The sequence below is a fragment of the Physcomitrium patens genome, chromosome 11 (genome assembly GCF_059467195.1).
Source record: "Physcomitrium patens ecotype Gransden chromosome 11, ASM5946719v1, whole genome shotgun sequence".
Lineage (NCBI taxonomy): Eukaryota > Viridiplantae > Streptophyta > Bryopsida > Funariales > Funariaceae > Physcomitrium > Physcomitrium patens.
In genome coordinates this window covers 10,365,852-10,390,349 of record NC_143420.1, presented here as the reverse complement: position 1 = coordinate 10,390,349, position 24,498 = coordinate 10,365,852, and the positions used below count along the sequence as shown (strand labels likewise).

Below are 24,498 nucleotides of genomic sequence, written 5' to 3'. Positions count from 1 at the left end.
TACTAGTATTTTGATCTCTTTATTTTTTGATTTTGACTTAACTTATCCTTCCATTTTTTGTTGTGTGTAATTTTGATGGTTTAAATAACTTGTTCTACAAGATCTTAATTTGCAAGATATAGCAATCTTGACTTGGGCTTTAGATTTCTTTTTTTTTTATTGGAGAATTTTTAAGAGTTTTAAAAATATTATTAGTTCTATTTGAGAGTTGTCTATGCTAAATATGTCACTAAATTATTCTAAAAGAGTATAAATTTATATATATTAAAGGTTTTACTATTTTAAAATTTAAGTTAAAAATAAATAGAATTTTATAAGTTTTTATTTGACTGATTTTTTTATTTCTAGATTCTACAAATCTAGTAGTTGACTTAGAATATTGTATAGGTTTTTTAATTTCTAGATATAAGGTCTTTAACTTAATGTTATTTTTGTGGATTTTTTTTAGCTTTATCTTTTTAAGATTTTAAATTAAAATATTTTTTATTTGTAATAATTTTGATTTAAATTATATATTTAAAATCTTTAAAATTTATGTATTTAATAAGATATAAGATTTTTTAAATTATAAATTTATCTTTTATACAATATATATAAATAAATAAAATTATATAGATTTATTTACATAATGACAATGAAATATATAACTTATATAAATATATATATATATATATATATATATATCTTGTAGTTGCAAATTATCATATTTAGACTAATTTTTTAATATATTATATATAAAAATGACTTAAAAGTATATAATTTGTATTTTAAACTTATATAATAGATTGTACATAATTATGCTAATTTGCACCATATTATCTAATAAATTAATAAATTATTTTAACACAATCTATATACACTTTTTATCTTTTAATATCCACGACCATTGGTTTTTTTTAATATCACTCTATCTACATCTTTATCTATAATCCTATTATTAAAAAATAATTAGGATTTAGAGAGTGAGATTACATGAATGTGTCAAGTGTTTTAGATCCTAGTTGCAATACAGTTGGCATGGCCAATCTAGTCCAATGTTGATGTTGAAGTATTAGATCCATAGAATTAGTTTTTTACATAATTTATAAGAAAGCTTTTTCAATTCATATATCATACTGAGGTAGTTATTGGATTTTAATGTTTTCAAGGTGCATGAGTGATCTTCTATATTATATATACCAAAATCAAATTATAAAATATATGAATCATTTGTATGGTTTTGCAACAACTTATGTTGTAACATATTTTTGCAAAATAGGTAGGAAACAAGTTACAATGAACCTTCTTGACTTGATCTAAAAATTCAATTTGTTTAAGATTAAGATTTTATATTTCATTAGGATTTTTTAGAACTTACTTAGGATTTGATTAGGTTTAATAAGTTTTTATTTATGATTTCTTTAAGATTCTTTAATATTTCTTTATAATTCTTTTAAGGTTTTTTAAAGTTTTTATTACAATTGCTAAGATTCAATTGGAGTTTATTTAAGGTTTGATTAAAATTATTGGATTCTTACTTAATTGAAAAATACAAATTTACTTTTTACAATCAAGTGCAAAGAACATTTTTAAATGAAACAATACATAATATGACATTGCAAATTACTTCTAAAATAGGTACAACATTAAAAAAATCTAAAAAATGCTATACTGTTTGAATACCTTTACAAATCAAAACCAAATATTAGACATCTAGCTATCATTGGATAACAAATCTTTTTCCATATATCTAAAAAAATGACAAACTAAGCTTAAATTCAAATTCATTCTTTCTATTATAATTGCCAATGATGAGATTTTTAAAGCATATGTGTATTATAACTTCATAAGGAAAATGTTAATTAATTGAGATGTGTCATTTTTAAGAAATATCCAAACAACATTCACACTCCTGTGCCATTTATTATCTTTTCCCTTCTTCTGACAAATGCCTACACTAACTAGGTTTTTTGTCACAAATCAACACCTTCTTAAGTTTTACTACCTTCTATTGCTCAGGACCAGGCCAAGACTAACATTGTGCCAACTATTTTATCACCAGGTCCGCATGCACTTACTGACAACTTCTACAACTAGTCTCCACCAATTTCACCTCAAGGGTCACTTCCACTCGTCTCCGGTTTCACCACCATAGCTCAGTCCTTATTATACATTAGGATTACCATCCATATACAAAGACTATTATTTGTATCTCAGTGCTTCCAATTCTTCAGCATGTTCTGAGGATATCCTGGAAAGCTTCAAAGACAATGTATCATTTTAAGATGCACTCCTCATTGGAGAGATACAATTGGAGAGATACAATTATTCATTGCACCCTCATTGGAGAGATACAATTATTCAGAAACTACATTCTCTCAATAAAAATAAAACTTGGAAATTAGTTCCTTTGCTCCTAGGACGGAAAGCTTCATCTAGTTGCTGGGTCCTCCTGGTGAAACTCGACTTGCATCCTCTCTAACGACATCTTAAAACTCGACTAGTAGCCAGGGGCTTTGAACATAAGCCTAGACTTGACTATTCTGAAACTTTTGCATTTGTAGTGAGATGGTCTACGCTGCAAACAGCCATCTCATGGGCAGCTTGTTTTGAATGGAACATTGTGCATCTTGATGTAGTAAGGGCATTTCTCAATGGAAAACTAGAGGAATCCATCTGTGTGCAGCAACCTGACGAATTCATTTCACCTCGGAAAGAAAACCTAGTGTGCAAATTGAACGGCTCAATTTATGGGCTAAAACTAAGCCCCAGAGCTTGGTACGCTAAAATCAATTTGTATATACTAGCTCAAAATTGGTCTCGCAGCATTGTTGATTATAACCTCTACTATTTGCGGAACCGCTCTGATATTGTTGTTGTCCTTCTCTATGTTGACGACCTGCAACTGACAAGCAATTTTGACTCAAAAATTGTTGTTATTACGGCTTAATTCTATTTGTAATGTGAAATGAAAACCTTAGAACTCATCAAACGGTCCCTTGGGTTTGAATTTCTTATGCTGAAATCTGGAATTATGATCCATCAACAGCTTTATTCTCGGCAGATCCTATCTGAAGCTCAGCTCGAAGATTGTGGGCATGCTTCTACTCCTCTACCTGAAAAATTCATCTTTGGCGCTTGATTCTGAATCTCTTTCATTTGATCAATTGACCTACTGCCATTCGGTAGGCTAATCACTTTATCTCATGGATACTCGACCTGACCTTGCCTGTTCAGTTAGTTTTGTTAGTAGATTCATGGCTAACACACAGGAGCGACATTGGAATGCGGTCATACACATCCTCAGGTACCTCAAGGATACCCTTGATTTTGGCATCGTCCACTCCAAAAATCCTCACGCAGCATATTCTCCTATTGGTTTCACTCACAGCCAGCCTATCACTCAATTTGAAGGTTTCACGGATGCAGACTGGGCTGCCTGTAAAGACTCATGTCGCAGCACTGGGGGTTCACTTTCTCACCGGCAGGGGGCGCCACCTCTTCGGCCAGCAAGAAACAACCCACCGTTGCTCTATCAACTACTGAAGCAGAATATAGAGCCTTGTGGAAGGAGCAAAAGAGGCTATTCATCTCCCAAAAGAATCATTATCTGCGCGCTGCTACCTCACCTACTGAAATTGATATTCATCTCAACTGCGATAACGTTAGAACTATTAAACTTGCAAAAAACTCAGTCTTTCATGCCCGATCAAAGCACATAGAGTAACACCACCATTATGTGCGTGAGCAAGGTATAGAAGAAGGCATTCAGAAACAGCACGTTAGCTCCCAGCAGCAGACAGCAGATATTCTCGCGAAATCCCGAGGCCGTTTAGTCTTTGAGAAGCACAGAAATTCCATGGGAGTCAAGTCGATAAGGAATGTCATTGCATAGGTCTTACATGACATCAGGCAATTGTACAAGTAGTTCCACACTAGGAGGAACGAAATAGTTTGCTCTAGGCTAGAACTTCTAGCCACAAGAGGTCTGTAGTTTTTCGAAATGGGATAGAAAGAATTTTGCTTCTACCCTGGTTTGAAAAGCCCTATGGACGTTTCCAGGGAACTCATTCACTTGGCGTGCCCTAAAATCAACTTGGGGACGACTCCGTATTCCTTTGACACCTGCTGCAGAAGCTCTTCTTCGCACGGCACGATTAGAAGTTCCACCCCGTTCATTATGTTGTCCCCCCTTGAGACCTCATGGCTAATTGCCCCAAGGACACCGTATAGCGCTCTCACATCAGAAGCCAGGAGCTCGAAGAGAGACCACAAGAAGTTGATTACCACATCAAAGAGGTAGTGCATTGCTAATACAATCAGCCAATTTCACTATCGACAGAGGAGGTGAGAATTATGAGAGTCAGAAGAGTAACTTGCCATGGCTTATTAGCACCAACTTTCCCCTTACGACAGAAACTGGAGGGGACAAGTATATCATAAGTTTTGATTACAACACCCTGAGTAATGACACTTGTTACGGGATAAACTTAATGAGATTAAAAGCAATTGGAGATTAAGAAAGCTCCACGTCTCTAAGTTCAAACTGAAAGACGTAGCTTACCTCTTGTAACAGTATAAATTCTCCTGTTTAGAAGTGCTAATCAGAGTACATGTAAGTAAGCAAAGGCTTCTTACATAAACTGAACCGACCGAATGTTACCCATACTGAGCAAAAAGGCGGCGTCATGTCTAGAAATATTTCTGGCTCTTATGGACACCATGGATCGAAACCAAGAATTCTCACATTTGGAAATCCCCTTTCGTAGATTGACACAGAATAAGCTGATTTTCGTGTCGATCTTAAACTCATAACTGGATATTGTGCCCTTTTGATGCACCTGTTCATCTCCCAACTGCTTCCCTCTTACGTGAGAGTGCGTCCTTTCGTCTCCCCTTCTGATGCGCCTGCATCCCTCCACTCGAAAAAAAAAATTCCCTCCCAACTGCTGCATCCACGGTTTGGGTTCGCTCCACACGGAGTTAGGCAAAAAGAGTGTAATTGATTTCACAGCCAAGTGATGGCAATACTTCGGTTTAGATATTCCATCAGCGCTAGCGAAACTTAGCACTCAGGAATGATAACAAATCTGCAAAGAGCGAGCGGTGCTACTGATACGTTGTAGGACTATTTTGACATTGGCGGAGAAAGACGTTGTGATGAAATTGACATGATTGGAAGTGGCTCATGTTACCCAGTCAGGCAGAACTGTGCATTGCACGAAGAGGAAAGAAGTGGATCAGAGCAAGACCTCTTAGAAGTCGGAAGAGGAGGTATGGTACTGGGTTTCTGGAGCGCAATCACAATAATGTGCGGTTAGTACTCATAGAGATCTGATTGTAGCATTGCTTAGTTGGTGGGAATGCATAGGAGCTGATATGGTATTAGTTGTACCTCTCGAAAATTTTCCCATCACAAGAAGTGAAGCAGACCTCGGCTATGCATGGCAGCACGGAGAAAGGTTAGTGTAGTAAATAATTTATCACTCTCGTGGGAAGGCACGAAAGAAACCAGGAATATGGACTTTTGTTCAGCGATTGCAATATAACATCATGAGTAGCACCTCGCAAGAATTATATCTAGAAGGTAGCAGCCACAGACGAACCTCGATCGGGGATTCACAGGCAGCTGCTGGTCTCGTTTCAGAGGACGGAAAGGGGGAGGAAGAGGATGGCGCTGCTGCCGGAACAACGCAAATGGAAGCTGAGCAGGGTGACTCGGCTACACAACTGGATGGAGGACTGTGGGGATCGCTTCCCGAAGACTTGCAGGACCGTATTTTGGCCTGGCTGCCGTTTCCCGCTTTCGCACGGGCTTGCACAGTCTGCAAACGGTATAACTGTCAAAAACTGCATCATTTACTTTCTCAACCTCTTGCATGGATGCTTCAATCCACACCGTATTCGAATGACCTGTCCCTGTCATGCTCCTTCTCTGAGTAGTTGTTTTGATCATGTCTTACATGAAACTGGTTGCTCGACAGCTACTTCCGGCATCTGATAAATTGCAATGTGTCTCGCCCTCCCCACTCATAAGAAATTAAATCTAAGATTATGCTCAGTGCTGTTTTGGTTTTTTTGGGTTTTCGTCTTCTTTTCTTAGATTCCGTTATCTTCTTGTCTAGTTTAGAACTTGAAAAGTTCTTTGCGCTTGTGTGACTTGATTACAGTCTGTGGAGGGCGTTATCTGCTGTAGCTGGTTATCGCAAAACTACTTTGATCAATTGCTTTGAATCTATGGTATGTAACCTTCTTTTTTCTTTGTTTTCTTTTTGATCCTGCTAGGTGGAACTCTGTAATGTACTCCCACAGTTTCTTGGAAATGTACCGGCGGGTTCCATCACCAGAGCCATGCTTCTTGATGTTTGAGGCCAAGGACCGTAGCATGTGCTCTGTGTATAACCCTGCATCTAACCGCTGGCACCGGATTCCCTTCACATTTTTTCACTATGAGACCAAGTTCCCTTGCGCCGCAGCTGGGGGCTTGCTTTGCTTTTGTGGCGTAAGTGCCTACCCCAGTTTGTCAGTGTGCAACCCTGTGACTCGCAGGTACCATTTTCTTCAACCCTGCTTTTGAGCATCCTTGCATGGTGTTTATTCCTGTGACCAGTGTTTGTGTGAACTCTAATCTCTGATTAATCCCACATACTGTCCCTAAGTTGCCATCATTTTGCTCTAGCTTTGTATGAAATTATTCATTGATGGGAATTAGTGCTTTAATGATTGATTGAACTAGTCGTATGACTAGTCTTCGAAAGCCGCTGGTTATTCGGGGGACATCATGTTCAGCAACAATGTGTCCGTGATGCTTAGTGTCCATGATTCTTCAGTAAAAAACGACTGGTTTTTGTGACTAGAATTCTGCAAAACAGAAGAGAATGGCGAGTGAGCATAATCTCACCGGAGTATGTGAATCTGCTGTTGTGGTTTCATCAAATTTTTTATCGGGTTCGCATGAGCACTTGTTTTTCACATTGAGTTTCCTTTTGTCCCCTGTGGTCTCCAATCAGCTGGCATGGAAGTTGCATGATGTTGCAAAATGAGTATGGGAAACGTTCAGGAGGAGAGTTTCATCAGCAGTGAGGTCTGCATTCATGGCCTTTCATGGCTCCAACAAGTCAACATTAACCTAAAAGAAAGCCTGCTGTCGTAGATGGAGGGAGTTGCCTCCCATGCTACACAAGAGGTTTCCAAATCTCGTAGGCATGGTGGTCGACCCGCAGACACGAGCTTACAAGATTGTGGTCGCTGGAGACTACTACGAAGACAACGTCAGAACAGAGGTTTACGACTCCACATCGAATACCTGGCGCATAACTGGAAATCACTTGCCGATTGCAAACTACACGCTCCGCAATGCATTCTGCAACGGCTTCCATTTCTGGGTCACCCGGGATCCATACGGGGTCATAGCTTTTAACATGCAACACGGAGTTTGGAGTGTGGTCCGGGCTCCGATGCCCTCCTTCCTCACTTCGCCTCACCTGGTGGGATGCCAACGGCGTCTCCTCATGGTGGGGGGGTTGAAGAAGCATGCCATCCCGAAGAACATCAGGATATGGGAGCTTGAACAGAGCACAATGAATTGGGTGGAGATCGTTCGGATGCCTCACACGCTGTGTAAGAGATTCCTGAAAGACTCGAGGAATGGAGATTTCATGTGCGTTGGACACAACGACCTCATTTGCCTAACAAGTTACAAGTGCCCGCACGCGTTGATCTACGACTTCTCGAAGCGGTCATGGCGATGGGTGCCAAGCTGCCCTTTGCTTACCGACATTGAGGACTACAGATCTACTATTGGATTCCCTTTCAATCCGAGGCTGGATGCTCCAGTCTAAAAGCATCAAGATTTGGACTCCACGCAGTTTCTATTAGATCGTTGCTCAACATGTGATGCATCGCATCATCCATTTTCAATCGTTTTCAACGGTTTTCCCGGAGCTATGTCCGAAGAATGTCTTGTCTCAAAAATCAAGAAATGAATTTATCCTGTCGGACCACACAACTTTCACAAGGAAAACTTCTCAAATGAAAAGAACGGTTCCTACCCCTGTTATATACAGTTAGAGATTCTGTGATTCGCCGTAGCTCTAGGATCACTGTACCATGTCAATCCATCCCAGAGAGATAGCTCACTGCCTTGACACTTTAGTGCAGAATCTAATTGAACGATGAAATGTGTTCACAAGGCACATGTGTCGGCATTGTCCTTGAGCTGAGGTGCATCATTAGATTAACCACCGTCGCTTCTCAAATTTGTGTAAACCAGAAGTGAACCAGATCAAACCTCAGGACAAAAGAAAAACAAGCACGACTACTCCATATCTACAATTTTAGCGAAAAAATCTCAAAACAATGTCATGTCCTGCTCTCAACCTCCTGGGTATGCTGGAATGTCAAGAGAGGTACAGTAAATGTAGTCAATTTTCTCCTGTATAATATCGTGGGTGTACATAGACACCCGAAAGAATCGTACTATTGCATAAAATAGTATTGTTACAAGAATGCGAGTTTCACATTTATACAGCTCAACAGGTCAAAACCGTCTATGCCGTAAGAACTAGTTCCAATTGGCGACGTCCTAAACGAAGCACATCCTAGAGTGGTGTTACAAAGCGAAAAGAGAAAACACACATGGGACAAGTTCGACAACTGCCCATCCCATTGTGGCATATTGCACTGATCTAATACCGGTGTCAACATCCATCGGGTCATCAATCTTGCAAAAAGTCTTTGTTGCACCGCCGAACTTCTCTACCGAGGCCTTCGTACCATCTTCAACCCCTTTCCTCATAGATTTCACATATGAAGTTGAACGGAAACGGAAACCAAACAACGTCTCTAACAGGCTACAAAGAAAGGGAAGAAAAATCGTCGCCAGGTACTTGCTCCCTTCTTTGGCGGCAAAGATCGTGACTATGCCAAGTGCCGTCTTCAAACCAATATGTGCAGGGGCGAGTGGCAATTCTGATGCAAGTTCAGAAGGATAGTGTGAAAATGTTCGACGTACTCCACTTACCTGCATAAATAAACAGAAGATTTTAGTTTTGATACGGAATCTAAACATGCTGCTGCAGAAACAAAGCTCGTGAGGCAAATTAATGATGCATTTTATCCAGGTTAATATCAAAAAATCAAGGGCTCTTTAGATGAGAATGTATTCACTAGAAAGAATGCATCAAAAGGATAAGGACTCGTAAAGGTGCAGTCCTATGAGTATTTATATCAAATATGGCCATTATATTTAACTAGAAATATACATTCCAAACAAAGCGTTTCAGAAAAGATACATGAAACTCAGGTAACTTACTATGCCGAAGGCAACGCCGTTGAAAGCCGTATGATACTCGAAGGAAGGAGTAGGTGACTCTGGAGTAGGATATGCATATAAAGCAAGAATGGCAATAGCTGCCCAAAATGTAACAACTGCATCACAAACAACATCAATCATGTCACCCATCAGCAAAAGTATGCATCTGATTTACTCAAATTCCGAACTCTAAATACCATTAAAATAATAAAAATAATACAACCTGCACGATATATACCAAATCAGTTATACATCAACAAACTATATAGCCACTAGCCAAGTACCTTGTTTTAGACAAATTAATTTCAAAGCTAATATGAAAAATTTATATCATATTTAAAGCTTCATACATAACATCTAAGACATGAACACTCCTCGTCCGAATTTACCATAAACCAACTACTAATATGTTCATAACCTACCATTCTCGCCGCTAGTAACATAGGCATCCAAATATTCGTCGATACAACACCAGCAAAGAAGTAATACGGTTCCAATTGTACACCCAGCTAACACATCTATTGGAGAATGCATCCCCAGGTATAGCCTTCCTGTATCAAGAAAATATGCTTTTTAAAATTAGAGTACAATATCTTAGCATTTTTGTTAACAAACAAAGACCGAAAAAAGCTGAGAAGAATGTAATCGTTTCAGAATGCAACGTCATGATGTTTCAAGCACCTCAGAATATCAATATCAATCTACCATGAAACTCTTGTGGGATAACAATCAGTTGTGGTATTTACCAGAAATGACGAGCAATACAACTATGGTAAACAAAACGGCGGTGGTGGCAAATGCTCTCGGCTCCACAAGCTGGCCGTTAAGATAATGGAGCACATACCTAATATTCAAAAACCATGATAGTTCCAAATTCAGATAAAAAAATTTAGATCGCATTATGAATATATGATAGAATGAACTCAATGTAATCCAGACTAGATTTTAACTGTTTCAATGCACACACACACACACACAAGCTAGTGTCAACTAGCACACCAAGAATCAGAACAGTCCTTCGCTACTCCCGATCAAGAAGAAAGCAAACGCTCAGTCCACAATCCACAAAGCTTATCTTCTTACCCTGCAAAGCAGATTATGTTGATTGTGTGAGATGAAGGTAACCCATACTCTTCAGCACTAGTTTCCTCAGTTCCAGACGAAACAACTCTGTGCACTGGAGGTGGTGGTCTTGGTGCACAGACAACGTCCTGCCAACAGATTGAATGTTAAGGCCTTCCAGAGTTCACAAAAGTACTAAAATTCAGCAGAAACAACTCAACTTTTAGCAAAGAAAATCATCTTTGAATGCAAACACTGGAAGTTACTTGAATAGTATGATATACAAATCCAAAAAACTCCAATTTAAAGGCTTCACAAAATGAGACGCTCCCTCTGTATGAAGACCAATATAAGCCTAAAATTGATCATTAATGAGAACGTCCTTAACCTAAGTCTTAATACGAAAGCGCACAACTGCCAAAAGCAGAACGCAGACATCAAATTGCATACGATTAAAGAGCAGTAATTGTTTCATAAGATGGCAGCTTTGCTAGCTCAGTACCTTAACACAATTGCCCACATAGATGCACGTTGCCATTAATAAGGTCAATTGCCTCGCAAGCTTTGTTTGCCCATGCTGCAGAAATAACACACAAGAATATGATATCACAAACCCGACGCTCTTGCATGCATACAAACACTAAGAAAACTAATTTAGAATAAACTTACCAGTACTCGCACAATTATATGATTCAAATACTAACTGTCATCTTGGCCTACAGCAGCTGACCAGTCAAAATCGCACCTAGACAGTCACATATCAACAACCAAGAGAGTCCTCTTGAAAGAGCTACAAACCTAATAAAAGGAACATCCAAAGTCTCATCAACTACTCCTCTGGTCCTTAGACAAATATTAGACAAATATTGATATGGATTTTTCCATTTATATTTTACTCCTCTGGTCCTATTAGACAAATATTGATATGGATTTTTCCATTAGACTGTCAGAAAAAATACAGTGCCTGCATAACGTATGTTCAACAGAAGCGAGGGTGGCACCATAAAACCACAATGTATATGGCTTTGAAAACCGTAATTAACGTACCCAAAAAAGCAGGGGCAGCACTAATGAATAAAATTCCGTGGATACTAAAGTCGCAAGGACCCCCACGAAATAATCAAGTTGCGGATGCCTGTATTTCTGGAAATATGGAGGGCATGAACCAGATATTAGTTCGAAACCCGCGGTATCCTTACTATGAAATCTACTGTGAATAACCAAAACACGAAAACATAACAACATCCTAACCTCAGCAATTACCTCATTGCATGGGCGGTGCAATTGTAGGTCTAGACACTCCCTTTGCACCACGATCTTTATTTAATGCCAAAGGAGCACTATTCAAAATGGTTGAAGCACAGCAGGTTCTAGATGCAACTGATTAGCATTAGGTACCTGAATAGCAAGGACCACCGGCACCCCTTCTTCCACATGTCGGAGCACAAATGGTTGTACCAGTGCCCGCAAATGCTTAGATAAGGCAGTGAGCTGTGCAAAAATCAACCAAGTAAAGATTGCACCAACCACGGAAATCTGCCAAGGTGCCAAGGTGCTATATACTGGAATAGCACTAGTCTCCAAAATAGTGAAATTAAGTCCGGCCATGCGGCTTTCCACGCGTGCCCTGTCTGAGTGGTAGTTGTCAAACACAGCAAGCGACTACGGCCTCCTTGACGCCGCCGCCGAAATGATCTTCTACATACAGACAAAGCATCGACAAGGATCAGGAACGCCGTACCAAAAAGAAGTGTGATAAAGTCGGATAAATATTGGTGATAGTTAGCATACAGAAATACCACAAATAAGTCTGTGTTTGATACACATAAGTGATGATTTAGAATAAGAGCAAATTGTAGGGTGCAAGAATAGCTTCATCGGGAACCAGAGACACTCCGATAAAAGGACTTTACGCAACTGAAACGATAGCATCGACTTTGACGCCCTCTCCTGAATCCATGTCATGAACTTCATTGTAGATAGCAAATTCGAATGCTTGTTTTTTATGGAATATTATAAAGAGAGACCATGAAGTTCAGTATGTCAGAATCATTACAATGCAGAGCCTACAGCTCAACATTTCATCTAAAAGATGAATCGCCACATACTCTGTAAGATACACGTAAGTACCAGTAAGTGACGCAAAGCTACATGAAAACGAAGATCTAGGAAATGAACGAAGAAAATACGAGAAATGTATGACGACATAATACATAATGAAATATGAGATGCAGAGAAAGCAACTTACGTGCACAAGGCACCAGTTGTTGACCGTGAAAGAAGGTAAATGTAACGGTGTTAAGAACAAAAGGAAGGCTAGAGGATAGAAGGCCAGGAAATTCGAAGACAGAAGAAGAAGAAGAAGAAGAAGAACTAGAGATATGGATAAAGAACTAGCCCTTAAAGGCACAGCAGCTCTTCGACTAGAGGCCTCATGCATACTCTTTAAGTGCATAAATTGGTCATTGTGAAGAGATCTAATCTATCGCAGCATGGCCTGGACAAGATGAGCTATCAATGTAAGGACACCAAGTAGCTTAACAGCAGTCAAAGAGAAATCTGCTTCACAAGATAGAATCCAGGGTTATCGGTATCACCGGAAATCATTCGAGAGAAATCCTTTCCTAACTAGCTGAGGAACAATACATCCTCGCAAAACCTAGAGTAATTCTCGTGTGATAAAAACATTTCCACTACAGCCACAAAAATTAAAAACCAAAACACAGCAAAGACAGTCACATGTCATTTTCACCAAGAGAACATTTTTCATAATTAAAACGCAGGGAACAACGAGAATAGCCCATGCACTCACAGGAAACTCCCTTCAAGAAAATGCCCGAATAAACTCATCTAAATTTCATTCTTAAAATAAGTGGGAAAATCCTATACCAAAGGAACGAGCCCCTGTAGCCACTCCACTTTTTCGCGAGATCCGAACAGCTAAACCTCCCGCACAGAACACCACCCGTCAACCATAGATAAACATCAACACTCGTTGCCCTTTTTCCGAAAATCTCCAAGAGCTACTCCTCCATCCTCAAAACTCAACCTCGCCCCTTAAAAAATCACCGCCAACGGCTCCTACTCTCACACCACCATCTTATCACTGTAAAAACTCCTTGCACAGAGCCAAAGGAATCAGAGAGTCTTCGAAACTAGACGCTCCGAAAAACACCATTACGCGGAAAACAGGATGCTACTAAAACGGTATGTAGCGCAGCGAGGGGGGACTCCACCTAACACAGAGCAAGCAAGGGAACAAGACGCGAGCGTGGCGATGGGCGAGGAGATCAAACCTGGCAACCCGGAGATGCAAGGGAAATCTAAGGCCGCCTAACGCTCCTTCGGAGCTGGCTTCTTCTGGTCGCCACTGAAGGCTAGTGCGACTTTCCGAGTCCAACTCCAGCGAGGCAGAACGAAGCACACGGCATCCGTTGATGAAGCCTCACTTGACGACGGACGAGTAATCGCGCCTCGGGGGGAAGGGGGCGGGGGAGGACTAGCGCATGCTTTCCGGACCAGTTGCCAACTGGGAGCTAGACTGCGTCTCTGTCATCTCTGTCTCTGTGTCTCTATCTGTGTTTTTTGTGTTGGGACAGTTATGTGGGTTTTGGATGTTGAACAGGCTGGAGCTGTGAGAATCTCGGCACCCGCTGGACTACTACTCTGCAATGCTTCGAAGCTCACAGTCTGTGAAGCCCCCCTTGGCGGGTTGGATGCTGCAGTGAGCCTTCTTCTCCTTCTCAGTTGGTGAGGTCCACATACGCCGTGTTTCGACACTCGTTTGCTTTTGGTACCTACCTCTCGCTCTCTGCTCCATACACAGCGCGGCCTGTTGGTGGAATCGCCGGGACAGGCTTCTCGGGCATGGCCAGAAAGCCAGACAGAGTGTCCAGGTGGATGCTGACTTGGACGGACAATGGATCTAGCTGGCGAGGAGTTCCAGTTGTGTGTGATTTAAATAAGAACAAAATATAAATCATGTTGTTAGAATAGACCACATTATTCTTAAGGCACCACCTCTCATGGAAATACACATGTCCAATGTGTATTTTTATCATCATGGAAATACACATCTATCACTGCTAAATACAAAAATAATGTTGTTGAGATTGATCTTTCTAAAAACCATGCCTCTATTAAACTATGCTTAATGTCAATTACATTTTATTTTATTTTTTCATCTATCTATTAAACAAATGTTGGTACCAATTGCCAATATGGTTCTTATTAGTAGCAACTTACATCTTTATATACAATATCTACATTTGATATTGCCAATATATATTAACATGACATTTTGTGTATTATATCTCTATAGCCTAGCAAGAGACAATAGGCAAAAAGATTATTGTCCAAACATGGCAAGATGTAAATTAGAAAGAGACAGAACATAAAAACAAATAAAAAAATAAACCAACAACAAGTGATAAATCCAAATTAATATAGAATGTATATACAAATTAAGTTCATAGAATGTAGTTCTTAATATCAATCTTGAATGTTAATCCAAGAGTCTTTCTCTACCTTTCTCATTTATTAGAGCACTCAATTGAAATAAGAATTGACTAGCAATAATGGATGAATTCATAAATGGATAGACACATAAAAATAGACTACTTTTTGGATGGATGCACACACGCAAAAACATCATTGTCTGTAACAGAGAAATGCTTCTTCAAAATTTTCCATAGAAGAGCAATCAGATATAAAATATTTATTGAGGTAGCTTTTAAACAATAACTACGTCCCCTATCCACTGTACAGGATTGACCACACCAAGTAGTGTGTTATTGTCACTACCCAGTTAAGAACATTAATAATAGTTTTTTGTTTTAAGAAGAACAGACGCATTAAATATGGTAATGCAGTTTGATGTTTCCCTCATTTCATTCACGAGTATTTCAAGAATTAGAGGGTTTTCTGCAAACTACTGCAGTTCTACGTCATTAATAAAGAACGGTGGCACAGAGCAGTAACAACAAGGAATACCACAGAAGTAAATATCATAGCAAACAAATAAAACCATGAGACAGGCACTCTTGTACAAAATGTTTGGTTCTATAGCTGAAGCTAACTTCTGTCTGATATGCTTTGTTCATTTAACTTTGCGTGTAATACCAATCCTTGGCTGTGCTGGTCGTGCAAGTTCTTGGTGGACTGTTGTTTGCAGCGTTAACGCGAAGCATAACATTTTAGACAAACAGTGTAACAAAGACTTTGAACTTGGTGAGTACCATCTCCCAGTGATTCGAGGAAGACCTAGTCAATGGGCGGATTTTATCAAGCACGTGCAAGTTAGGCTGCTTAAGGAGTGCATTAACAAACCACAGACTAATTTTTTTTAATAAACTGTATGAGGTGAGAGGAATTCCATCAAAAATCTCGGTTGTTTGGGGAAAATGCTTCTGCTTTACATTCTGAATAGTTCCCACTACCAGCTAGCACATCGATTTTCGAAGCATTTCAAAATGCTTACATCAGACAAATATGGGAAAAAATTGGATCCAGGTAGGTAAGCAAGATACCTAGAAGATGCTCCCTTCACTACAAGTTATAGAACTGAACCGTCTATGTCTTAAGTTATAACTCATAATTTGAGAAACACGAACTCCTCAACAGCCGGAATGTCACCTAGCTTCTGAAGTGTCACCTTCGAGGGCTCCTCGTCCACACCGATGGCCATCACAGCATGCTGACGGGGTGACTTTCGTCCTACGCTCATAAATGAAATGTTCACATTCTCTTGACCCAAGATAGAACCCACCTTCCCAATCATGCCTGGTTGGTCTACCTGCCGGCACAGGATGATGCTGTCTTCTAAGCTTACGTCCACGCCGAAGTCTCCTACCTTTGAAAGATATGGCACACCATCCTTAACCTTGCCTTCCAGAGTAATTGATCCATTCCCCGAAATGGCACTTGCAAATTTGGATTTAACGCCTGCGATCGTCACCTGGTGACACAGAAATAAGCATTAGGAAAGGCTTACCTCTTCAAAGTAACCACGTAACAACATGTAGTAGACAAGTCAACATTATAACACAAGGAGAGCTGTTCCAAGACCTACCGTAATAGTCTCCAATGGTACTTCAATTGCACCATCAGTAGGCTGTCGCTCCTCACTAATCTTCAAACCACGTTGCTTCGCAACGTAGTCAGCGTTAACCAAGTTGATGAATGCACTCGAAACTGGCTCGATCAAACCTTTCGTGATCATCGCTCTCAATAGCCGAGTGTCCAAGTCGTCATCAGCACGAGCAGATCTATACACCACCTTCACCTGCTTCACTCCAGCACCGCCTGAAACCAATTGCACAGCAAGTCTACCCAATCTCTCGGCCAGGGTCACGTATGGGGCCAATTCAGTAATAACCTGAAAAACAAGCAGTTACGGAGTATTAGCGAAGTAATTGCCAGTATCACATCATCAGTTATGACGGGAGTTCTTCAACGGCCTCAAAGACAAGATAATTCATCTTCATGAGTCACCAGTAAATATCCCGGACGTTAAAGGAATCCCGCTACTTTCACAAATTAATAATCGGAGTTTCGTGTTACAACCTCAGCGGGAACCATAGGTGCATTCACAGCTGTTGCTGAAAGCTCTCCTGCTAGAGCTCCAGCCACTGCCTCAGCAATTTCAACGGCGACTCCTTCCTGAGCTTCCATGGTGCTCGCTCCCAGGTGAGGGGTGACAATTACATTCTCGTGGTTCACGAGTGCATCGCCTTCCTTGGGAGGCTCCACAGTGAACACGTCCAATGCAGCCTGCAACATGATACAGTTACATCTAAGTACTCCAACGCGAATTGCAATATTCCACTCACGCGAATTGCAATATGTAAATGACTGAGGAACAAAACGAAACAAAACCGAAATAATTACACAATTTTTAATGACTCGCAACCAACACCTAAACCAAAATGATGACACAATTTTGATCACAAAAATGTGAGGCAAAATGTTCTATCAGCTGTAGCTAGTCACTCGCTCCATCAATCTAACAACGTGCACCAACCTGAGCTACAATGCCAGCATCAAGAGCTCGAACAAGCGCGGGCTCGTCGATCACGCCTCCTCGTGCTACATTGACAATGCGTACACCCTTCTTGCACTTCCCGAAACTTTCATCGTTGAAAATTTTATCCGTAGTCGGTGTTAGTGGCATGTGAAGAGAGATGAAATCAGCAGCAGCAAGAGCTTCATCGAAGCTCACCAACTCCACTCCCAAAGCCTTCGCGCGCTCAGCTGAAGCATAGGGGTCGTGGGCCACAACGGTCATACCCAAGCCCTTAGCCCTACGAGCCACTTCTGAGCCTACCTTCCCGAATCCCATCACAGCCAGTGTTTTGTCTACCAAGGACACACCAACCCACTTGTTCCTTTGCCACTTCCCTGCATCCAACAACAGTTTCTATTAATCGTCAATTTAACTCGGAACAAAACAATATCATCAGGCAACTAGATTACCCGACAGGCCACCCAATCCTTCCAATATTCAAAACACGAAAGACGAATTTGTACAGGAATAAAACATAAAACTATCATAAATGTTGCAGAATTTTGGTGAGACTGTGCGAGGGATGTTGGACTCTATATAACTCAAGATTCCCTCACTCCCAGATTAAAACTATGACGATTCATCTGTGTCTCTTTATCAATCAACATACAACAGACCCTCTAGACGAGGATGTTGAGTCCTTTTTTTTTTTTTTTTTTTTTTTTTTTTATAACTAGCCCTGCAATCCACGCCCAACTAGACTCTAGCGTTCTTCCCGGGTGAAACCAAGATATTCAACGGAAATGGCAAAAAAAAAGTCACATACCGGCCTTCATGGATGCGCTAGCCTGCGCAACATTGCGGGCCATTGCAGTCAGAAGGGAAATGCCGTGCTCGGCAGCAGCCACAGTGTTGGCAGTAGGCGCATTGACAACCAAGCATCCAACCTCAGTGGCAGCTTGCAAGTCAACATTGTCGATTCCCACACCAGCTCTTCCAACAACCTGCACAATGAAGAATTTCAAAAAACCAAACATTAGAAACTAAGAAAATTAAAAGAAAAGAGAAAACAGAACCAGAATTGGCTTCAAAAACATTTGAGGTGAGTATTCTAAAAGAAAGCGATCACAGAAGAGAGCAATAAATAATCCCAGAGAGTGTCGCTTGATATCTAAGCACCTGTAAAAGGTTGAAATATCCATCCATGAATAATAAACTCAGCTTAACGTCCAACTAACTAGCTTTCAGAAATACAACTGGGAACGGACCACCTACTCTGGTAGATGACAAGGAATGTCATTCTCAGGCTATTTCAGTCATCAGAATATCCAATACCAGGCCCCACCTTAGCAAAAAGATTCAAAAGATTCTGCCACAAAGTTCAGCTTTGATGGACAGGCAACAGACTCAGATACACACTTAAAGACCAGAATGAATGCAGACTCACTAGGGATCGAATGCACCATTCCTAGAAGAGCATTGGAAAAGTCAAGAACGATCGGCACCGGTTACAAAACCACAACATCACGACTAGAAAAGGTAGAAAACTATGAGTAGGGTTCTTTTATAAACAGAGCACTTCCAAGACAGGGGAATGGTGGTCCAGTGTCGGAAGAGAGGCCCCAAAGGAGAGTTGTGAATACCTTCAAGCGGCCTTTGGAGGCTTCGAACACTTCACGAGTAACCTTCGTGCCACTGCGCACGATCAAAGCATCACACTCCGCAACCTTCGCACACAGATCCTCTTGAGACAAATTGTAGGAGCAATCCACAACCGCCATCTTCTCCAACAGCTCGATACCAGCGGCGCCCAGCTTCTCGGCCACCAACACAGTGGGCTTCGCCACAGATTTCTGGCCGTCGCTCGAAGTCGGCACGGCTACGGCAGAAGAAGAAGAAGAAGAAGAAGAAGCAGCAGCAGCAGAGTTCACAGCCACCACTCTTTTCGAGGCCCCGACCCTCCTGGAACCCACATTCGGGCCTCGGCTATAAACTCCAGCCTTGCTAACAAACACCGAATTACGCCCCAAGCTAACGCGCGACGAAAGCTGAGGTTCGCGTCTCTGCGACACCCCATAATTCACCGCGAGCTTGGCGCCAACGATGGTGGCGCTCCCCGCCGTGGCAGCCATGGATGCCGTCTCCATCTTGCAGAGTGCGTAACCTCCCACTCCCTCGTGCTCTCTCGATCTCACTCCTAACACGAGAGAAGAGAGTGAACCACTCACTGACTGCAGTCTGATTAAACACACAGCGCAGACTGCAGCGATCTCACTCGCTTCCTAACAGATGTAGTGAAGAAGCAATGTGGGGACAATAGGACGGTGACGCAGATGCAATGTAAACCCCTTGCAAAGCCCCCACCACCACCCCCCTCGAGGCTGGCTCTCTCTCGAGGCTTCGGTGCCTTCCTTCCCCTCCCCAGTCCAGGCCAGGCCCAGCTGGGTGGGCATGCATCTAGCGTCGGATCGTGGAGCTTCGCCACCCCTTCACTGCCCACTAGGGCTGCCCTTCCCTTCCGCGTTTCCTTCATCCCCACCGATTGATCCCCCGTCCCCCTCTTTTTTCTAAATTACTCGCCCTCCCCACCCCCCCTACTATTCCAAATTCTCCCTCATCATCTCACCTTCTTCTCCTTCGTCTACCCCGTTGAGTCCCTCTTACTTAGTTCATATCTTCGAATTGTTCGGGGAATTATTTCAAGCCCTTGAGGTTATCTACGACGGCACAGAAAAAGACACACACAGCACCAGCAGGTGCTGCGCTAACTATCCCGACAAGGGCGGAAACAAACCCCACCCCCCTGGAATGTCCCTGGATGGATGAATGAATGGCATGTTCATTCATTGCCGATGAGGGTGCCAACTTGTGCGCCACGTTTCTCATCCGTGTTGGCTAACAGAGTTTTTTTCTTTTTTCTTTTTTTTTTCTTTTTTTTTTTACCTCCCTTGGTGACGCTGCTCCCACCACTTTTCCCGGTAAATGATTCATTCTTTGGCTGCACAATAAATAAATAAATATTTTGATGATCAAATTCATGGTGCATACGTGTTTTAAATGAGTTTTGATTCACAGTGGGATTGTGATTAGTTAATTCCTCCAATTTAAAACTAGAATACCATGCTGTTACTGTTATGACTCGTTTTCCCAATGAACTAATCTCAGATCAACACTTTTCCTTCATGGAAACAGGGGAGACATTGCTAAAATGTTACATCATTCGTAGATAAATCTCCACATCACAATGTTACTAAATTTCAAGTATTTTTCTACATATATTGTTTGTACATGCATACGTTAATTTACAAAAACCACTTCTTCTTTTTTATCTACGCTAATTACTTTTTATTTGCAAGATCCATGTTGTTAATCTAGAAATGAATGTGTTGATGTGTGAGTTTCCATTTGAGTAAGCGGGAGTGAATGAGGACAAAAGATTGAACAGGTGACCTCAGGAAACAACACGTCCTGGGTCCCAATTAAAAAGTAGATTCTAATGCTGGCTAGGTCTCAAAAATAATATCAGCCTGCCTTGCCATGGTATTGGGATCCAGCTAGCCTACAAAATATATACCGTATATTTATGTACGAAACACATTTGTACGTACGTATGACTCTAAATTCGTTATGCATAAAACAAAACCAACTGCATGATAATTCAGTTGATGGATATTTCCTGACACAAGTGGGGGTCCTTCTGTACAAATGATGGATGAATTAATGCCTGGATGGATGGGATTTTTGGATGAATGTAATTAGGTTTATGGATGGATGACTGTGGAGATTAATGATGGAGATCGAATTGGAACCATGACTTGTCTTCGTAAGGATATTTGAAGATTTTGTTCACATTTTGTTCACATTTTGTGTTTAATGAACTTTTTTTGTTTAGTTTTTCCAATCCAAAAATGTTTGATATTCTTGTTTGTTCCCGAATCAAAAACATAATTACCCTTCATTTTTGAAATATATGTTTATATTATACAAAAAAGTTGTATCTATCTATATACCCATAGTAAGTGGATAATTATTATACAGAAAATATCAACTATGTATGATTTTAATAGATATTAATGAGTATTAATAAAATTTATGATAACAATGACTCTTAATAAGGAAACACTCTAAGGGTTTTTTTTATCTCAATGTTTTGTAGTAGTTCTAATATGATGAAGAAAAACCAAAAATTAAATATAAAACTTATTATTCACCTTCCTAATTAATTGTGTGATATTTTTATATTCAATTTTTTTGTAGTATATTATTCAATTTTTTATTATGATTTTTAATACAAAAGCAATTAATTAGTAGTATGCTTCATATTATATATATTATTTATAATTATGTTAGTTTGAAAATGGATTAAATCTATAGAAGCAAAAGTAATAAGATTGTTTGAAAAAACCACTGAGTAGACATTTCCTTTTGCAACATGTATACCTTTTCAAACAATTTTCAATTTATTTTTATGAATAGTAATTACATAAAAGATTTTGTATATAGGAAGGGGGCATATCCATGCAATAAAACATAGATGTCTATATAGGAAGTTTTTTATAATTTATTTTTTATATATGCCTAAAATCTTGTTTATGATCTTAAATTAAAAAAATAAAATAAATGTGTGTACATTTTTGTACCACAAGAATTTTCTTCCTTAATTTTCTCTCTCTCTCTCTCTATATATATATATATATATATATATATTTTTAAATATTTAGTTAAGATCACTTTTATTTTTTCAAGTTGTTATTTTCTTTTGCAACTTTGTTCTGTTAAACAAGTTATTTCTATTATGCTACTTCTAATAGTTATTTAATAATATAATTTTGTTTTATTAATATTTTGATATATATTACTGTTTTCAACAATTAATTACAACATACACATGTTTGATATTACTAATATATATTTTTTATAATTTTATTTGCAAATTTATCTTATTGTTATGCATCCAATAGTAATTACTTTAATCATCATTTTCATAACCATCATCATAGTCGTCTTGTATACTTGTCTTATAAGTATTGGTTTTTAAAAAGAACAATATTTTTATTATTAAAATAAAAAATATATATATATATATATATATATATATATATATATATCTAAATAAGATACTACAGATTTTTATAATTACAAGAATATTTGATATTTTACTTAAATTTATATTCTACATTCCTTTCTATACCTTTATTAATTCATCATATTTTGAAAGTGCTTAGCTTGATAACAAAAAAAAATATAAAATAAAATAAATAATATTGAATTATAAATATATTAATTATTATATTAAAAATCAATTAAGAAAATCAATTCATAAAAAAAATTATATACCTTCAAAATTAAATATGATCTTTACCTTAAGTTAAGATGAAAATTATGTAGACTTCAAATATATATATATATATATATATATATAGTCAATCATATAGTATTTATTTTCAGATATTACCATATTTAAAAACAAATTACCACAGTTTTAAAAGAAAATATTTATATATATTATAATTAAATATTAATATTTTTCATAAAATGTAAAAAATTAAAATATATCTAGATCATACTTGTAATTAATTAATGAAATTATTAAAAATAAAAGGATACAAAAAATTAGCCTTAAATAGAATTAGAATTAATAGATTTATGGAATATTTTCAATTTTTTTACATTTTTTAAGATAAATGTTAACCTTTAAATGCTATTACAAAAGGATTTAAATATTTTCTGAGATTTTTAGGCTAGAAGTATATATTAAAAAGCATGTTTAAATTCATATTTAAAAAATAAGTATATTAAGGAGGTATATTATATAAAATTAGAAATAAGATAATATAAATATATTTTTTTAATATAACTTGTAGTTACCTAGTAGAAGTTATTAAACATAAATAGTATTTAACAGAACTTAGACCATCTCTTATACATGTGATATCTTAAAACTCTTCTACTATTTACATAAAAATATTATTTTTAAGGTAAATATTAAAAAAAATTGATCATATATATATATATATATATATAATTTTATTTTTTAAATTCCAGTAAATTTTACATGATTATCCTTAAATATTAAAAATATGGATTTATTGAATTTTTTTATAAAATTTATATTATTGAAACTTAATTCTAATATTTTTTCTCTAAATTTTAGTTAATTATTTGAAAAAACTACTTATTGATACCACCTAATCAATTAAAATTTGGTGCATATATATATATATATATATATATATATATATATGTGTGTGTGTGTGTGTGTGTTATTAGTTTAATTTTATTATTATCAACTTCAAGACACTTAGAAGTAATATGGCAATATTGAACTTGATCTCTTTAAGATATAAGTTTTGCTAGACTTACCAAGTACAAGATCTTTTTTTTAAAGCCCAAATTTTCTACATTGATAAAATATACTTAATCATATATATATATATATATATATATATATATATATATATATATATATATATATATATATATATATATATATATATATATATATTTTTTTAAAACTTTTTATTATCTACATATTACCTTCAAAATAAATAAAAAATTTCTTAATATTTCTTATAATACATATTTTATATCTATTTATTATATATATATATATATATATATATATATATATATATATTTCTATTTTAGAACTTAATTTCAAAAAAATAATTAAGCACCTACTATATACATGTATTTTAATTCAAAAAAGAAGACTTTATGATTGATGGTAAATGGATTTTATGTTTATTATAATTAAATTAATACACATCTACTTATTTTAAAGTATTTCAAAAATTTAATCTTCAAAATTAAAACTTTATTGTGGATAAAGAGTTTAAAAATATTAAAATTTGAAAAATTTAAAAAACTATTGTTTCTTTTTCAAATTAAGCTTTGTCATATCCATGTAAAAAAATAATGATAGTTAAAAGAAGATTGAATTATATCGTAGTAAAATTATATTTTAGAAATAATAAGAAAAATATTGTAACTATAAAATTTATCTTTTAAAAATTAAAAGTTTTAATAGCAATACTTAATATCTTTCTTAAAATTAAACAAATCTTAAAATTATTGTATAATCTTTATTAAAATATCATCTTTAAGTTTTTTATCGAAAATATTTTTATAAAATACATTG

At 37.8% G+C, this 24,498-nt stretch overlaps 4 protein-coding genes across 9 annotated transcripts; 1 reads left to right on the top strand and 3 right to left on the bottom strand.

Moving 5' to 3' along the window:
* Positions 1-1,871: 1,871 nt before the first annotated feature.
* On the bottom strand, positions 1,872-4,934 carry LOC141045942 (uncharacterized). The gene is made up of 2 exons (XM_090253993.1): positions 4,618-4,934; positions 1,872-4,398 (listed from the first exon to the last, which is right to left on the bottom strand). Exons 1-2 carry the CDS (start codon positions 4,932-4,934, stop codon positions 4,299-4,301), a joined length of 417 nt encoding a protein of 138 aa, XP_090110119.1. The 3' UTR covers positions 1,872-4,298.
* LOC112288874 (F-box/kelch-repeat protein At5g15710) lies at positions 4,878-8,297 on the top strand. 2 transcript variants are annotated; one of them, XM_024533565.3, is made up of 4 exons: positions 4,878-5,253; positions 5,627-5,813; positions 6,265-6,528; positions 7,133-8,297. In XM_024533565.3, the coding sequence occupies exons 1-4, from the start codon at positions 5,151-5,153 to the stop codon at positions 7,818-7,820; spliced, it is 1,242 nt and encodes a 413-aa protein (XP_024389333.1). In that variant the 5' UTR covers positions 4,878-5,150; the 3' UTR covers positions 7,821-8,297. The 2 variants fall into 2 exon arrangements, with proteins under 2 accessions (XP_024389333.1, XP_073393453.1); XM_073537352.2 differs by having other exon boundaries at positions 4,878-5,295.
* Positions 8,298-8,406: 109 nt separating this feature from the next.
* LOC112288873 (lipid phosphate phosphatase delta) lies at positions 8,407-14,048 on the bottom strand. Of its 5 annotated transcripts, none has more exons than XM_024533560.3 (10): positions 13,651-13,936; positions 13,244-13,460; positions 11,753-12,052; positions 11,402-11,497; positions 10,857-10,931; positions 10,376-10,503; positions 10,039-10,136; positions 9,715-9,843; positions 9,293-9,408; positions 8,407-9,001 (listed from the first exon to the last, which is right to left on the bottom strand). In XM_024533560.3, the coding sequence occupies exons 3-10, from the start codon at positions 11,960-11,962 to the stop codon at positions 8,591-8,593; spliced, it is 1,263 nt and encodes a 420-aa protein (XP_024389328.1). In that variant the 5' UTR covers positions 11,963-12,052; positions 13,244-13,460; positions 13,651-13,936; the 3' UTR covers positions 8,407-8,590. The 5 variants fall into 5 exon arrangements, with proteins under 5 accessions (XP_024389328.1, XP_090110414.1, XP_024389330.1 ...); XM_090254288.1 differs by having other exon boundaries at positions 11,753-12,049; XM_024533562.3 differs by lacking the exon at positions 13,244-13,460 and having other exon boundaries at positions 13,651-14,048.
* A 1,677-nt stretch (positions 14,049-15,725) lies between these two features.
* Positions 15,726-19,650, bottom strand: LOC112288750 (D-3-phosphoglycerate dehydrogenase 3, chloroplastic). Its single transcript, XM_024533278.3, has 6 exons — positions 19,001-19,650; positions 18,184-18,361; positions 17,376-17,752; positions 16,919-17,125; positions 16,425-16,730; positions 15,726-16,310 (listed from the first exon to the last, which is right to left on the bottom strand). The coding sequence occupies exons 1-6, from the start codon at positions 19,502-19,504 to the stop codon at positions 15,945-15,947; spliced, it is 1,938 nt and encodes a 645-aa protein (XP_024389046.1). The 5' UTR covers positions 19,505-19,650; the 3' UTR covers positions 15,726-15,944.
* Between the last annotated feature and the right edge of the window lie 4,848 nt (positions 19,651-24,498).